The sequence below is a fragment of the Ranitomeya variabilis genome, chromosome 5 (genome assembly GCF_051348905.1).
Source record: "Ranitomeya variabilis isolate aRanVar5 chromosome 5, aRanVar5.hap1, whole genome shotgun sequence".
NCBI classification, from domain to species: Eukaryota; Metazoa; Chordata; class Amphibia; order Anura; family Dendrobatidae; genus Ranitomeya; species Ranitomeya variabilis.
The window spans coordinates 264,002,671-264,020,660 of record NC_135236.1 but is presented as its reverse complement, the minus strand read 5'-3'; the positions used below and the strand labels follow the sequence as shown (position 1 = coordinate 264,020,660).

General features: G+C 42.6%; 1 protein-coding gene across 1 annotated transcript in view; it reads right to left on the bottom strand.

Annotated features, from left to right (window-relative positions):
* The window catches only part of LOC143775726 (uncharacterized), a 128,023-nt gene extending 110,994 nt beyond the window's left edge, over positions 1-17,029 (bottom strand). Inside the window, exon 1 of the mRNA XM_077264213.1 lies at positions 16,809-17,029. Within this exon, the coding sequence (XP_077120328.1) occupies positions 16,809-16,955 (147 nt within the window). The 5' untranslated portion in view covers positions 16,956-17,029. The remainder of the gene's footprint in view (positions 1-16,808) is intronic.
* Between the last annotated feature and the right edge of the window lie 961 nt (positions 17,030-17,990).

Here is a 17,990-nt window from a genome sequence, read left to right as displayed (position 1 = left end):
GTTGTGTGGTTAGGACACCTGCAAAAAACATCCTGAAAGTAAAACAGGGAGAAAAAACGCAGCATTTACACTACATGTGAACACAGCCTCATACGTTTTTTATGGGTTTAATAGAGAAAAAATATCAATCATGCCATTTTTCACGTAATTTACTGATCCCTTTATATAATCTAATCACTGTGTTGTGCTGGTCGTTAAGATTACAGGGACACCAAATATGTCCATGTTGTTTGATTTCTGATGATTAACAAAAAAAAAAAAAAAGAAAAAAGCCCAATAAAAATGACAATATTTTAAGTGTTTTTCATTATTTTTAAGTAATTTATATGAAGAAAAAAAACACTTTTATTCTCCCTCTAGAATACAGAAACATAGAAATACTCTGCTGTGTATAATGTATCAGTATAACCTGCCTGTAGTCAGAGCCTGCAATACAGATCAAGTACACAATATTCTCACCCTAACATCAGCAGAGCTTGTGGTTCAGTAGCTTTAGCTCCTGCATGTGATGTTGAACGTTGTGTGATCAAGATCTGGGAAGACTTACAAAGAAAGGAAAAATGACATTTTTGTAATTGTTTATTAGTTTCATAGGATTAAAAAAAACTGAATGCGGGACAGTTCCTCTGAATCTGCTATGGTTGGGAGCTATGCTACGGTTACCCCCAATATGAGATTTCTTTTCTGTGTTAGTCAAATGGTGTTAGTTAAGTACCACTGTCTCCTCATTGTCTGGGCTGTTGCATCCAAGTAACCTGCTCACATCAATGCAAACCTATGGTTAGGCCTCAGTCATAACACGAAGATGTTTAAAGCAAACCTCCTTGCAAGTTCAGTTTAAAATCTGTGTAAATTGAAGAATTGATGCAGTTTTGAAGGTATATAGTGGTCACACTAAATATTGATTTGATTTAGATTTCTCCTTTGTTCATACACTCCGTTGGAAGTGCATTGAGCTGTTGGTTGGGTTGGTGCTAAAGGAACAAAAAATCTCTTTAAATCTTCTTTATCAGCGAATGTGAATGAGCTGCGTGTGACTGGAGTGTAAGTGTGGATGGAAATAAGTGTGTGACTTGTTATTCGGTGACTTTGGATTCAGGGAGTTTACAAGTGAGGAACTACCGAATTGCTGTTTGAATTTTATTAATACTCTACATTTCCTTTTCCTTAACTTTTCTGTCTGGTACAATCCCCATTAGGAAATGTGCTCCACTATTATTAATGCCATCCAGTGTACATCTTGCCACATGTATGCAGTCCTTGAACAGCTGGTCGAGGGTGCATACTGCTGTGCGAGATGTGAGCACGTCATGCATCAGCCCAGGTACTGAATCGAAATGAGCAGCTGGCAACACTGAGATCGATAGTCAATATGGAAAGGAGTCTTCTGCTCAGTGAGCAGACGCTCAATGGGATAGATGAAGGGGGGATGGTTGGATGGAGCTACAGGAAAGTAAGGCAGCTAGCTGGGTGACAGTTAGAAGGTGGGGTAGAGGGAAAAGTGCCAGGGAGGCTAGTTCTGATCTGGCACACCCCAATAAGTTTGCTAAGTTGGCAGCTGAGAGGGACGTCAGTGCAAGGGTAGCACTGCTGCAACTAGGCATGTCCTCTGAAAGCCAGAGGAGTGTCTGCTCCAGTAAGGGGGGAGTAGGAAAGCAGGGCAGACCAGAAAAGTGCTGGTAGTGGGGGAATCAATTATTAGGGGAACAGATAGGGAAATCTGTCACAAAGACAGGGATCGTCGGACGGTGTGCTGCCTTCCTGGCGCTCGAGTCCGACACATCGCTGATCGGGTGGACAGATTACTGGGAGGGGCTGGTGAGGACCCAGCAGTCATGGTGCACATTGGCACAAATGACAAAGTTAGAGGTAGGTGGAAGGTCCTTAAAGATGATTTCAGAGAATTAGGCTGCAAGCTTAAAGCAAGGACCTCCAAGGTGGTATTTTCCGAAATACTGCCTGTACCACGTGCCACGCAAGAGAGGCAACAGGAGATTAGGGAGGTAAATAAGTGGCTGAGGAATTGGTGTAGGAAGGAGGGGTTTGGGTTCCTGCAGAACTGGGCCGACTTCTCAGTTGGCTACAGGTTCTACACTAGGGACAGGCTGCACCTCAATAGGGAAGGTGCAGCTGTGCTGGGGGAGAAAATGGCTAGAAGGTTGGAGGAGTTTTTAAACTAGGGATTGTGGGGGAGGGTATTCATTTTATAGGAGGGGAAGATAGTGCAGATAGTGATCTGGGCCCAAAGAAATTGGAGTGGCATGGGGGGTGGGGTTAGTACAGTTAATATTATAAGAAAGAAAAGAGTTAAAGAGAGATACATAAAGTGCATGTATACTAATGCCAGAAGCCTCACCAACAAAATGGAGGAATTAGAATAAATGTTGTTGGAACATAATTATGACATAGTGGGGATATCTGAGACATGTCTGGACGAGAGCCATGACTGGGCTGTTAATTTACAGGGCTATAGTCTGTTCAGAAATTACCATACAAATAAGCGAAGGGGTGTGTGTGTTTACATGTAAAATCATCTTGAAAACCCATCCTGCGTGATAATATATGTGAATCTAATGCAAATGTAGAGTCCCTGTGGGTGGAGATAAGGGGAGGGGGAAAAATAATAAATTACTATAGGGGTTTGTTATAAGTCCCCAAAAATAATGGAAGCAATGGAGAATATCCTCATAAAGCAAATAGATGAAGCAGTGACTCAAGAGAGGGACTTCAACTGCCCAGAAATACAATGGGGAACAGAACCCTGCAGTTCCAGCAAAGGTAATAGGATTTTGACAACTATGAGAGATAATTACCTTTCACAACGGGTTCAGGACCCAACAAGAAGGGGGGCACTGCTAGACCTAATATTAACCAACAGGCCAGACCGCATAGCAAATATAAGGGTTGGGGGTCACTTGGGGAATAGTGATCACAAAATAAGTTTTCATGTATCCTTTAATAAGATGTGTAGTAGAGGGGTTACAAGGACACTAAACTTCAGGAGGGCAAATTTCCAACGGATGAGAGATAATCTTAGAGCAATTAACTGGGACGATATCCTGAGACCTAAAAGTACACAAAGAAAATGGGAGACGTTTATTGGCATCCTAAATAGGACCTGTGCACAGTATATACCGTATGGGAATAAACATACTAGAAATAGGAGGAAACCAATATGGCTAAATAGAGCTGTAAGGGGCGCAATAAGTGACAAAAAGAAAGCATTAAGAGAATTAAAGCAAGTAGGTAGTGGTGAGTAGTGTTGAGCGCAATAAGTGACAAAAAGAAAGCATTTAGAGAATTAAAGCAAGTAGGTAGTGGTGAGTAGTGTTGATACCTTCCGATATTCAAAAGTATCGGTATCGGACTGGATCGGCCGATATCCAAAAAATATCGGATATCGCCGCTACTGATACCCGATACCAATACAAGTCAATGGGACACAAATATCGGAAGGTATCCTCGATGGTTCCCAGGGTCTGAAGGAGAGGAAACTCTCCTTTAGGCCCTGGGATCCATATTCATGTAAAAAATAAAGAATAAAAATAAAAAATATGGATATACTCACCCTCGGACGGCCCCTGGCTGTCACCGCTGCAAGCGTCTGCCTCCGTTCCTAAGAATGCAGAGTGAAGGACCTTCAATGATGTCGCGGCTTGTGATTGGTCGCGTGACCGCTCATGTGACCGCTCACGTGACTAATCACAAGCCGCGACGTCATCGCAGGTCCTACACTCACTGCATTCTTAGGAACGGAGGCTGCCGGTTACACCGCTAAGGTCCAGGGTCCGCCGGAGGGGTGAGTATATCCATATTTTTTATTTGTATTCTTTATTTTTTACATGAATATGGATCCCAGGGCCTGAAGAAGAGTCTCCTCTCCTCCAGACCCTGGGAACCATACACTGGGAACTTCCGATTCCGATTTCCGATATCACAAAAATATCGGAACTTGGTATCGGAATTCCGATACAGCGAATATCGGCCGATACCCGATATTTGCAGTATCGGAATGCTCAACACTAGTGGTGAGGCATTAAATAAATACAGAAAATTAAATAAATTATGTAAAAAGCAAATCAAGGCAGCAAAAATTGAGACAGAGAGACTCATTGCCAGAGAGAGTAAAAATGATCCCAAAATATTCTTTAACTACATAAATAGTAAGAAACTAAAAAAATGATAGTGCTGGTCCCCTTAAAAATATTAAAGTATTAAAATATACCTTTTATTAATAATTCATTATAAAACCAGATATCAGACAAAATGACAACACACCAACACATACATAAAAAACAGGCTCATAGAATTCTATAGCTATCAAGCCCGGCAAGGAGTTTTAAAGAAAACATTTAATGAGACAAGAAAACTAGACAGAACTCAACTCCTGACACCATTGACACCTCAAACTTGGCCTTAAACTTGCAGGTTTATCACTACCTACTAGGTAAGTTCCGGACTGGACCAATCGAACGCAGTGGAAGGGTGTATATGGACTTTTCAAAAGCTTTTGAAATGGTGCCACACAAAAGGTTGATACATAAAATGAGAACAATGGGAATAGGGGAAAATATGTGTAGGTGGGTTAAGAGCTGGCTCAGGGATAGGAAACAAAGGGTGGTTATTAATGGAGCACACTCGGACTGGGTCGCGGTTAGCAGTGGGGTACCGCAGGGGTCAGTATTGGGCTCACTTCTTTTTAACATATTTATTAATGAACTTGTAGGGGGCATACATAGTAGAATTTAATTTTTTGCAGATGACACTAAACTCTGCAGAGTAATCAATACAGAGGAGGACAATGTTATGTTACAGGAGAATTTATGTAAACTAGAAACTTGGGCTGATAAATGGCAAATGAGCTTTAATGAGGATAAATGTAAGGTCATGCACTTGAGCAGAAGAAATAAGATGTATATTACCGTATATACTCAAGTACAGTGGGGCAAAAAAGTATTTAGTCAGTCAGCAATTGTGCAAGTTCCACCACTTAAAAAGATGAGAGGCGTCTGTAATTTACATCATAGGTAGACCTCAACTATGGGAGACAAACTGAGAAAAAAAAATCCAGAAAATCACATTGTCTGTTTTTTTATCATTTTATTTGCATATTATGGTGGAAAATAAGTATTTGGTCAGAAACAAAATTTCATCTCAATACTTTGTAATATATCCTTTGTTGGCAATGACAGAGGTCAAACGTTTTCTGTAAGTCTTCACAAGGTTGCCACACACTGTTGTTGGTATGTTGGCCCATTCTTCCATGCAGATCTCCTCTAGAGCAGTGATGTTTTTGGCTTTTCGCTTGGCAACACGGACTTTCAACTCCCTCCAAAGGTTTTCTATAGGGTTGAGATCTGGAGACTGGCTAGGCCACTCCAGGACCTTGAAATGCTTCTTACGAAGCCACTCCTTTGTTGCCCTGGTGGTGTGCTTTGGATCACTGTCATGTTGAAAGACCCAGCCACGTTTCATCTACAATGCCCTTGCTGATGGAAGGAGGTTTGCACTCAAAATCTCACGATACATGGCCCCATTCATTCTTTCATGTACCCGGATCAGTCGTCCTGGCCCCTTTGCAGAGAAACAGCCCCAAAGCATGATGTTTCCACCACCATGCTTTACAGTAGGTATGGTGTTTGATGGATGCAACTCAGTATTCTTTTTCCTCCAAACACGACAAGTTGTGTTTCTACCAAACAGTTCCAGTTTGGTTTCATCAGACCATAGGACATTCTCCCAAAACTCCTCTGGATCATCCAAATGCTCTCTAGCAAACTTCAGACGGGCCCGGACATGTACTGGCTTAAGCAGTGGGACACGTCTGGCACTGCAGGATCTGAGTCCATGGTGGCGTAGTGTTTTACTTATGGTAGGCCTTGTTACATTGGTCCCAGCTCTCTGCAGTTCATTCACTAGGTCCCCCCGCGTGGTTCTGGGACTTTTGCTCACCGTTCTTGTTATCATTCTGACCCCACGGGGTGGGATTTTGCGTGGAGCCCCAGATCGAGGGAGATTATCAGTGGTCTTGAATGTCTTCCATTTTCTAATTATTGCTCCCACTGTTGATTTCTTCACTCCAAGCAGGTTGGCTATTGCAGATTCAGTCTTCCCAGCCTGGTGCAGGGCTACAATTTTGTTTCTGGTGTCCTTTGACAGCTCTTTGGTCTTCACCATAGTGGAGTTTGGAGTCAGACTGTTTGAGGGTGTGCACAGGTGTCTTTTTATACTGATAACAAGTTTAAACAGGTGCCATTACTACAGGTAATGAGTGGAGGAAAGAGGAGACTCTTAAAGAAGAAGTTACAGGTCTGTGAGAGCCAGAAATCTTGATTGATTGTTTCTGACCAAATACTTATTTTCCACCATAATATGCAAATAAAATGCTAAAAAAACAGACAATGTGATTTTCTGGGTTCACAGCATAGAACAGCACAGAAAGAAGAGTATATGGACTATGCTATCCTCTGTCTGCTGGATTGTTGGACTTTTATCCTGTTACTGAACTGCATTTGTGTTCTGGACTATTTTATCATTTGTGTGGTGGATCGTATATGGACCTTTCGTATTTTTGCCTAAATAAGGTCATGGAATTGTTTACTATACTCTAGCTCTGTTGATTGTGTGATATCGGAGAAGGACCCCGTGACACATGGCTTGGCTCACCCCGTCCTCTCCCGTCCTTGTATGCATGGCTGGGCTTCCCCCATCCTCCTCCGTCCTTGTATGCATGGCGGGGCTTCCCCCATCCTCCTCCGTCTTACGCACCCTCCTCGCGAGGTCGCTGCATATCCCTGCATCTCAGTTGTCCCGGCTCTGGCAGCTCTCTTTTCCTGTGCTGAGCGGTCACGTGGTACTGCTCATTAAGGTAATGAATATGGGCGCCACGCCTATGGGAGTGGAGACACGTGCATATTCACTGCCTTAATGAGCGGTACCACGTGACCGCTCAGCACAGGAATAGCTGCTGCAACTGGACAACGGAGATACAGGGATGTTCAGCGACAGCGTGAGGAGGGTGAGTATGATGTCACAGCTGCCGGCTCCTGCCGCTGCTGAAAATCTTGGCTCATTCACGAGTATATACGGTGTGTGCTTAATTGTAAAACACTGGGCAAAACTGTCACTGAAAAAGACCTGGGGGTATGGGTGGATGACAAACTCACATTTAGTGGCCAATGTCAAGCAGCTGCTGCAAAGGCAAATACAATAATGGGATGCATTAAAAGAGGCATAGATGCTCATGAGGAGAACATCATTTTACTTCTATACAGGTCACTAGTGCACATTTAGAATGTGTACAGTTCTGGTCTCCGGTGTATAAGAAAGACATAGCTGAACTAGAGAGAGTGCAGAGAAGAGCGACCAAGGTTATTAGAGGACTGGGGGGTCTGCAATACCAAGACAGGTTATTACACTTGGGGTTATTTAGTTTGGAAAAACGAAGGCTAAGGGGTTATCTTATTACAATGTATAAATACATGAGGGGACATTACAAAGACCTTTCTAATGATCTTTTTACTCGTAGACCTGAGACAGGGACAAGGGGGCATCCTCTACGTCTGGAGGAAAGAAGGTTTAAGCATAATAACAGACGCGGGTTCTTTACTGTAAGAGCAGTGAGACTATGGAACTCTCTGCCGTATGATGTTGTAATGAGTGATTCATTACTAAAATTTAAGAGGGGACTGGATACCTTTCTGGAAAAGTATAATGTTACAGGGTATATACACTAGATTCCTTGATAGCGCGTTGATCCAGGGAACTAGTTTGATTGCCGTATGTGGAGTCGGGATGGAATTTTTTTCCCCAATGTGGAGCTTACTCTTCGCCACATGTTTTGGTTTTTTTACCTTCCTCTGGATCAACATGTTAGGGCATGTTAGGTTAGGCTATGGGTTGAACTAGATGGACTTTAAGTCTTCCTTCAACCTTAAAAACTATGTTACTATGTTACTTTACATACTTAACATTTTGTTAAGTTAGAAAAGTAACCTATTGACAATTCTATTTTTAAAGCAATTTACTTTTCAGCATTTTTTTTCTATACACTCAGAATTAGAGCAGATGCTGGGAATTAAACCCAACATGCAGGACAGAAGTGGCAGGCTTCAGGGTCTATACTGGTCCTTCTCAAAAAATTAGCATATAGTGTTAAATTTCATTATTTACCATAATGTAATGATTACAATTAAACTTTCATATATTATAGATTCATTATCCACCAACTGAAATTTGTCAGGTCTTTTATTGTTTTAATACTGATGATTTTGGCATACAACTCCTGATAACCCAAAAAACCTGTCTCAATAAATTAGCATATCAAGAAAAGGTTCTCTAAACGACCTATTACCCTAATCTTATGAATCAACTAATTAACTCTAAACACATGCAAAAGATACCTGAGGCTTTTAAAAACTCCCTGCCTGGTTCATTACTCAAAACCCCCATCATGGGTAAGACTAGCGACCTGACAGATGTCAAGAAGGCCATCATTGACACCCTCAAGCAAGAGGGTAAGACCCAGAAAGAAATTTCTCAACAAATAGGCTGTTCCCAGAGTGCTGTATCAAGGCACCTCAATGGTAAGTCTGTTGGAAGGAAACAATGTGGCAGAAAACGCTGTACAACGAGAAGAGGTGACCGGACCCTGAGGAAGATTGTGGAGAAGGACCGATTCCAGACCTTGGGGAACCTGAGGAAGCAGTGGACTGAGTCTGGTGTGGAAACATCCAGAGCCACCGTGCACAGGCGTGTGCAGGAAATGGGCTACAGGTGCCGCATTCCCCAGGTAAAGCCACTTTTGAACCATAAACAGCGGCAGAAGCGCCTGACCTGGGCTACAGAGAAGCAGCACTGGACTGTTGCTAAGTGGTCCCAAGTACTTTTTTCTGATGAAAGCAAATTTTGCATGTCATTCGGAAATCAAGGTGCCAGAGTCTGGAGGAAGACTGGGGAGAAGGAAATGCCAAAATGCCTGAAGTCCAGTGTCAAGTACCCACAGTCAGTGATGGTGTGGGGTGCCATGTCAGCTGCTGGTGTTGGTCCACTGTGTTTCATCAAGGGCAGGGTCAATGCAGCTAGCTATCAGGAGATTTTGGAGCACTTCATGCTTCCATCGGCTGAAATGCTTTATGGAGATGAAGATTTCATTTTTCAGCACGACCTGGCACCTGCTCACAGTGCCAAAACCACTGGTAAATGGTTTACTGACCATGGTATTACTGTGCTCAATTGGCCTGCCAACTCTCCTGACCTGAACCCCATAGAGAATCTGTGGGATATTGTGAAGAGAAAGTTGAGAGACGCAAGACCCAACACTCTGGATGAGCTTAAGGCCGCTATTGAAGCATCCTGGGCCTCCATAACATCTCAGCAGTGTCACAGGCTGATTGCCTCCATGCCACGCCGCATTGAAGCAGTCATTTCTGCCAAAGGATTCCCGACCAAGTATTGAGTGCATAACTGAACATTATTATTTGATGGTTTTTTTGTTTGTTATTAAAAAACACTTTTATTTGATTGGCCGGGTGAAATATGCTAATTTATTGAGACAGGTTTTTTGGGTTATCAGGAGTTGTATGCCAAAATCATCAGTATTAAAACAATAAAAGACCTGACAAATTTCAGTTGGTGGATAATGAATCTATAATATATGAAAGTTTAATTGTAATCATTACATTATGGTAAATAATGAAATTTAACACTATATGCTAATTTTTTGAGAAGGACCTGTATATGCAGATATCTTCATAAAACTTTGCTTTGTTTTTTTACGGCCACCATTTCTCACAGTCCTGAGTTTATTCAGCATAGTTAGTGATAGCATGGTATGTAGTTCTACCTGTAACGCTCCCGTTGGGTCCTATGTCTGACAGTCATCTCCACAAAGGAAGAATTCAGGCCCCAAACACTTAGCCGCATTACTTGATGCAGCAGAGCTTAAGTTGTGTTCCTGAATTTTTCCTGTAGTGTGATAACTGGTTGACTTACAGGAGTTGTGCGAAATGTATCTACATTTAATATGACTCTCTATTTAATGTAAAAAAATAACCATTTTTCCAATATACTTTAATAAAAAAATACTTACCCTTCTCTCTCTACTCTAATTCCTATCTGTGCTTTTTTTCTTATTTCCAATGACGTTTCATTTGAGTCTTCCAGCACACATTGGGAATTCTCAAATGAGAAGTCATCAGGGAGGTTGAGGCTAGTCTCTGCTATCCTGAGCATTTTCTCAGCATGATGTCCATGGTTTCTCCTGCTAGTTTTATTGTGCAGTGACAGTGGACTTCCTTGCTGGCTCTAAGGAGAAGTCACAAGCCAGCTGGAGACCACTGTCTTGCTAGCTGGTAAGAGCAGTGCATCCCCTCGCCAGCTATATAGAGAAGTGACAAGTTGACAGGTCTCCTACCGGCTCTTCACATATCTGCTCCAGGTGATAGAAAGGTTTCTCGCTATGGGAGAGATCTGTCATTCTCTTCTAGCATGTCTAGGAGAAGCTAGCCAGGGGCAGATCCCGACTAGTCTCATCTATGGCTATTGCCCCCAGCCGGTTCTTTAAAGCATACTTTTTCTTCAACACTGGAGAGTTTGAGAGGAATAATTACTTGGCTACAATCGTGCATCCAGACTCTGATTCATGTTGCCTGTGGTTGACAGGTTTGATTTAACTTGTTTAAAGGGGTTTACCATGATCAAAAAATATGTGCCCAGGCACATGTATACTTCTAAAACAACACATAGTAGTTATGGATCGCCCCCAGGCTAGGGCAATGGGGTACTCGGCACCGGGTGCTTCAGTATTCTGCAGGGATGTCACGGTGGCCCGACCCGGTCCGTGGCCCTTAGGGGAACGTCTAATAAAAGCAATAGTTTTTATGGTTTTTGGAAAGTTCTTGAAAGGGGTAGTTCGGACACCACCTGTGGTATTCGGTCAGGATGACCGACGCTGCTTAGGGGTCCGCTGGGGTGATGTTATGGCAGCAAGATGGTATACCTTCCCACAGGTGAAGTGTATCCCCAGGGCTTCCCAGAAGTGTAGGTGGTGATGGTGGATGATGTAAGGCGCAGAGAATAACGAGGACACAAGGTTGCAGTCTCTTTACCTTTACTGAAGGCTTCAGCATCCACAGTCCAGGGTACAGACCACAGGGTAGGCAGAGTCTGGCCGGTCTGAAGGCAAATCCAGAGTCCCCTTATCCAGGTGGAAATCAGTAGCCTTCCACTAGCGACTGAGTGTTGTAGTACCTCCCTGCTGAGCTTCTCGGTAAGGTCCTCACAACTGTTGTAGATGTTCTAGATGTTATTTCTTCCTCTCTGTCCCCCAGATGGTATGGATAGGACAAACCCGTATGACTGATGGCCTGAGGCTTGTTTATAGGGACCCTAGAGATGCCCCGACCCCCACAAGTTGCCACCGTGTCTTCTTAGGTATTAAGGTCGGGCAGCCAACTTGGAATTGACTGTCCTGCCGGTCTCTGAAGAAAGCATAGAGACTATTACTCCCTCGGTGTTCTGGCCACTGGCTACGCGCCTCAGTAGGAGGCAGCCTATTGCAGGGCAGAACTCCTTCTGGTGTTATCTCCTTGTGCTATGACTTTGTGTCTCACCCTCTACAACACAATTCTCTTCATGTCCGTTCTTAGGATGCTGCCGCACGTGGAGCAGGCGCAGCTCCGTGTCTTTCTGTCTAGCTAGGCCTCTGTCAGGATCCCACCCCTGTCAGAGACCCTCTGTCTGCAGCTCCGATTTTCCTCCTTTCCCCCTGTCTGCCTGACAGGTGTTGCCTGGGCAAAGCCCAGCCAGCTTCTCTCTAACTTTCTATCCAGCCCACCAGTTTTACCCTTCTGTGAGGAGTGCCCTAGTAGATAGGAGCATAGCTCCCCCTGGTGGTCTGGAGTGTGAAGTGTGTTGTGTGGTTTGTGATACCTGGTAGGAAGATCTCCTTTATTGCCATCAGACGTAACATCATTCCCCCTGGTGGAAGAACGACATTACTGCAACGACCAGGACTTTGGGTGCTGCAGTTACCCTCCCCCGGTCCAATGCCGGCTCCCTTCCAGTAATCCAGTCTTTATATACTGGCTGCAGAAGTGATATCACATGTAGTATGTACATAGCTGCTGCAGCCAATCAATATACTCACTGGTTCTTCCAATGTAGACAAAACGAGCCACTGATTAGCTGTAATGGTGATGTACACTGAAGTGGTGACTTCACTACTACAACCAGTAATCAATGACAGGAAAGCCAGCAATGGACCTGAGGAGGGTGCGTACCCTCTGTGTTTGTATTTTTACAAGCATACAAGTATTGGGTAACATATTTTGTGATTATGGAAAACCCCTTTAAAAATTACACTACAGAATCCTTTGCATGATTTGCATTGTCAGAATTTCTTGTTTCACGACCAGAGGGGGATTTAGAGTAATAAATGGCGGCATACATAGGATTTACATCAATCCTCTTTAGGGCTGGGCTATGACCTAAGGTCATCTTGCATTCTAAGACTGGAAGACATCATTGTATATGAAAGCGCTTGATCATATAAGGGGACAACAGTAGATTCATCGGTTCAGATTTAGCCCTTGCTTCATATTGTTTTACTCAGTTTAACAGAACATATTATTTGAGGTTAACGTGATCTTTACAGATCAATCATTAGTACAACTTGTGACCTTTTGTAGATAGAGGCCAGGGGCTCTCAATACGAAGAATACAAGTAGCTCATACTTATGGTCCTCCTGAGATTTTCACCAGCTGAGAAAGTCAGAAGGTTTTCTTCCCTTCATGACCACTACTCCTTATATACAGACCATGCACACATTCTCCAGCACTGTCTCTCCTAGTCTCTCTGCACGAATGACACCCATGCCATAAATCTCAGTTTTCTTACACCTTCTTGCAAGCTTGGATCATCACCATGCGACTGCAATGACAACGCAGGTTCTCTGCAGATCACCACAAAACAAATCATGAAGTCGAACATCATAAAGTTGCACTTTCTAAACATTGTGCTTGGAATTAAAGGGGAATTTTCGACAGCTCATATTATGGCATATCGCTTAGTTATGCCACAATATTATGGTTGTTGAGAGTCTGTGTAGCTGTGCAGGAAATTCAGTACAGCTCCATTCCATTGAATGGGTTTATGTGCTCAGCTGGTAGATACTGGTAGATGATTGGAGTAAAAGTCTTGGTTCTAAACTATCTCTCTTATTAAGTTAGTGCCATCTATACGCTTATCATGTATAGCACTGTCCCTTATTAGACAGTGTCCTCTCTTATTATGTACTGTGTTGTCCACTGTTATATAGTGTACCCTCTCAACCCCTTTATGACCTCGGACGTGATAGTACATCCGAGGTCAGAAGCCCCGCTTTGCTGCGGGCTCCAGCGGTGAGCCCGCATCAAAGCCGGGACATGTCAGCTGTTTTGAACAGCTGACATGTGCCCGCAATAGCGGCGGGTGAAATCGCGATTCACCCACCGCTATTAACTAGTTAAATGCCGCAGATAGCGGCATTTGACCGGCGCTTCCGGCCGCGTGGCCGGAAATGAGCGCATCGCCGACCCCCGTCATATGATCGGGGGTCAGCGATGCTTCTGAATAGTAACCATAGAGGTCCTTGAGACCTCTATGGCTACTGATCACCGGTAGCTGTGAGCGCCACACTGTGGTCGGCGCTCATAGCACACCTGCATTTCTGCTGCATAGCAGCGATCTTATGATCGCTGCTATGTAGCAGACGATCGCGTTGTGCCAGCTTCTAGCCTCCCATGGAGGCTATTGAAGCATGGCAAAAGTAAAAAAAAAAAGTAAAAAAAAATGTGTAAAAAAATAAAAAACATATAAAAGTTTAAATCACCCCCCTTTCGCCCCAATCAAAATAAATCAATAAAATAAAAATCAAACCTACACATATTTGGTATCGCCGCGTTCAGAATAGCCCAATCTATCAATTAAAAAAAAGCATTAACCTGATCGCTAAACGGCATAGCGAGAAAAAAGTTCGAAACGCCAGAATTAAGTTTTTTTGGTCTCCGCGACATTGCATTAAAATGCAATAACGGGCGATCAAAAAAACGTATCTGCACCGAAATGGTAGCATTAAAAACGCCAGCTCGGCACGCAAAAAATAAGCCCTCAACCGACCCCAGATCATGGAAAATAGAGACGCTACGAGTATTGGAAAATGGCGCAATTTTATTTATTTATTTTTTTAGCAAAGTTTGGAATTTTTTTTCACCACTTAGATAAAAAATAACGTAGTCATGTTAGGTGTCTATGAACTCGTACTCCGCAGAGAGAGAGAATGTTAGTCTAAGAAGAGGTTTCACAGGTACCCATTCAGATGGAGACGTTTATTCTCAGCGAGGAAAGGAAAGCGCAGGACCTGGTATACGAGAGATGCCCTAAAGTGGCTACCAGGTACACATAAAATTGGCCATTTTTATGCGCTAAAAGCTCTCATTTTTCATATTTCTAGTGCAGTAATGCAGTTCAGTTTTCATGTTTGCATGTTTCAGCGCTGCTGTGTGCTGCCTTATTTACTTGACTTGTATGAACTCTTAATGACCTGGAGAATCATAATGGCAGGTCAGTTTTAGCATTTAGTGAACCTAGCAAAAAAGGCAAGCAAAAAACAAGTGTGGGACTGCACTTTTTTTGCAATTTCACCGCACTTGGAATTTTTTTCCCATTTTCTAATACACGACATGGTAAAACCAACCATGTCTTTCAAAAGTACAACTCGTCCCGCAAAAAATAAGCCCTCACATGGCCAGATTGACGGAAAAATAAAAAAGTTATGGCTCTGGGAAGGAGGTGAGCGAAAAACGAACACGAAAAAATGGAAAATCCCAAGGTCATGAAGGGGTTAATGTGTATAGCGTGCCAATTATTACAGTATTCTCCTTTATTATGTATAGTGCCATCCCTTATTACATAGTGTCCTGCCTTATTATGCATAGCACTCTCTTTTATTAAATACTGTCCTTCATTGTTATATATGGCGTCATCCATTGCTCTTATTATGTATAGTACGTTCCATTATTACATACAGTTTCCACCCTTATTATGTATAGTGCAGTCAATTATTACATCTTGTACCCTCTTAGGGTATGTTTCCACGGTCAGTATTCGCTGCGGTTTGGACGCTGCGTACAGCCGCAGTGTCCAATCCGCTGCGGCCAGATGTTACAGCATAGTTGATGGGATTTTATGAAATCCCATATCCACTATGCGTGCAGGGACGCCTCCGGCTTCCCTGCGTAACCGGACATGCAGCGTGTCTTTATTTATCAATTTATTTCAATTTATCTTGCAGAGACGCTCAGTCTCCGCAAGATAAATATCACCTTCCAATGTATTGGTTCAATGAACACATGCGGAATCACCGCGCGTACAAAAGCCGGCAGTGCTTTGGACGGAGCTGCATCCAAAGCACTGCCAATCCGGACCGTGGAAACATAGCCTTATTATGTGTGATGCTGTACCTTATTACATAGCATCCTTGCTTATTATATTTGGTGCCATCCACCATTATATTATTTCCTCTCTCAATATGTATAGTAGTGTCCTTTATTACAGTTTTTTCTTTCTTATCTATAGCACCATCCATTATCACATAGTTTCCTGCCTAACTGTATACAGTAACTGATTGCCTCTATGTGAGGTCTATGGTACGATATGCAATCATTTTGAAAAGTTAAATGCCATATTTAAGGCAATGCATAAGGCAAAAAACGTCCTCCGGCCATTTATTGCCTCTCAAACAAGCATCTGAGCAACTTTGTTCATCTCATGACTTGTCATATGACGTGTGACCATCTCATAAAACATCGAGTGACTGGGCACATCACATAGTTTGAGTTGCCCATGGCCTAAACTATCCTTAATCTGCCCCATTATGATGGTGATATTATTACCAAACATCTCAGTTATTTTGCATTACATCAGATCCGTAAACTGTGTATCCTGCCTCCATCCACAGGCATAAAATGCAGACTTGAGTTATAAATCATCATGTCAATATTACAACGACAATAGATTATTGGGCCGCCAATTAGGCTTATTTGTTATCTTTTTTTAGAAGAAGCCAACAGTTGTCTCATTATAGAAATCAAAATCTTGGAAAAAAAATTTTTTAATTGCACATTAATAGGTATCAATGTGAAACAAATAGTTGAGTATGATGTAGACATATGGACAGGGGGATATCTGCAAAGGCGTTTATGAGTTTTACAGCTTCCTAATTTAATAATCTCAACTTAGATGACAGATTCCCTTAGAGCTGCCTATCCCCATCAAATATATTTTGGTATATCTAGTGTGTATAAGGACCCTCTTGGAAAAAAAGGCAGAAGAAAAACCTTCTTCTTAAAAACATAAGTATACAATAACACCTCTAACAGGGAATTAAAGGAGATTACTAAAAGGAACATTGACCAACTGCTAAAAATACTACTACTAATAATAATGGCGTTTTCCAGACTTCTGACTACAGAACCACTCCAGTCTGTAGCCGATAGCATCAATTACCGATCTACCTAGGGGAACTCCTACTCTAACACATACCTTTATGTAGCACAAAACATTACAGAAGAAGCAGTGAGCAAACAAAAATGTAAAACATTATACCCAAATATTAGAAATAATATTAATGAGAACATCTACCAACAATAAACAGAAGATCATAGAACCATGCATAGTTCCGCTAATGCTCAGAAAATCCAGACAGCTTTACCATGTAGCTATACCCAGCAGGTTATATCACCTGTATAGAATTCTATGCTGTTCTCACCGTGCTGGAGCTTACACTGTCTATCTCCTGTTTTCCAAGGAACCCCTCTGTGATCTTGATGATGTTGGGAAACGCATTATGGAAGGTGGTCACATAACCTTGAAGACTAAATTCAGTTGAAGTCCATTCAACCTTAGTAGGATCCATTTTTCCAGGTTGCTGCAATTTGTTGTAAGGAACACTCGGGTCATACTACAAGGAAGAATGAGAGCAGGAAGCGATAGAAAATAAAAAGGCTACAATGGGAAAAAAAAAAACTGCAAATAGGCGGAGTGCTCTGTATAGTAACCCTTTCTGTCCATAGAGAGCAGCAAAAGTAAAAGATATTTTTATGTCTAAATGAAAATGATTCAGTTTTATTATTCAGTAATATTATGCTAACTCTTAGCAAGTGAACAATACCGCCAAATTCATTCCTATGTACACAATTGCATACTGCATTTCTCCAAATGATGTAACTTGCTACAAAAGAAGTATATTATAAGGGAATGCTTTAACTACGGCTTCTTGACAGGGGTATACCACTAATAGTGGGAGAACAAGATATGGCCTGTAAGTGAGGGCCTCCTCCACCATCACACCCACACTACCAATGGTATTTGCATTCTGGATGCAGATACCGGTGAAGACAATATTAGGACAGGGAGCCAGGGAGGTCTGAGCAAGGCAGCAGGCACAATGACATCACTATATCATGTCCATTGTGCGGAGCTTCAGGACATATGGTGCAGAGATCAGAGAAGTGAGGTAAAATGGAAAGGTAAGTCATTTTCTTTTTGTATCATTATTATTTTATCAATGATTATGGGGCCATCATACTGTGTGTAAGGGGCTGTGGGCCCTTTACAAAGTGTGGGGAGCTTTAGGGGACATCATATATGTGTGGAGGGCTGTGTGAGGGTCATTATGCTGTGTGGGGTCCATCATAATATGTAGAGAGCTGTGTAGGGGGCATTTTACTGTGTAGAGAGCTGTGTGTGGAGCCATTATACTGTAAGGAGTGTTGTGGGCACCATTACACTGTGTGGAGGGCTGTGTGTCTATTATATTGTGTGGAGGACTGTGTGGGTGCCATTATACTGTGTGAAGAGCGGTGTGAGGGCCATTATACTGTGTTGGGGGACTGTGGGGGCCAAGATACTTTGTTGTGGGACTGTGGCGGGTGTCATACTGTGTTTTGGG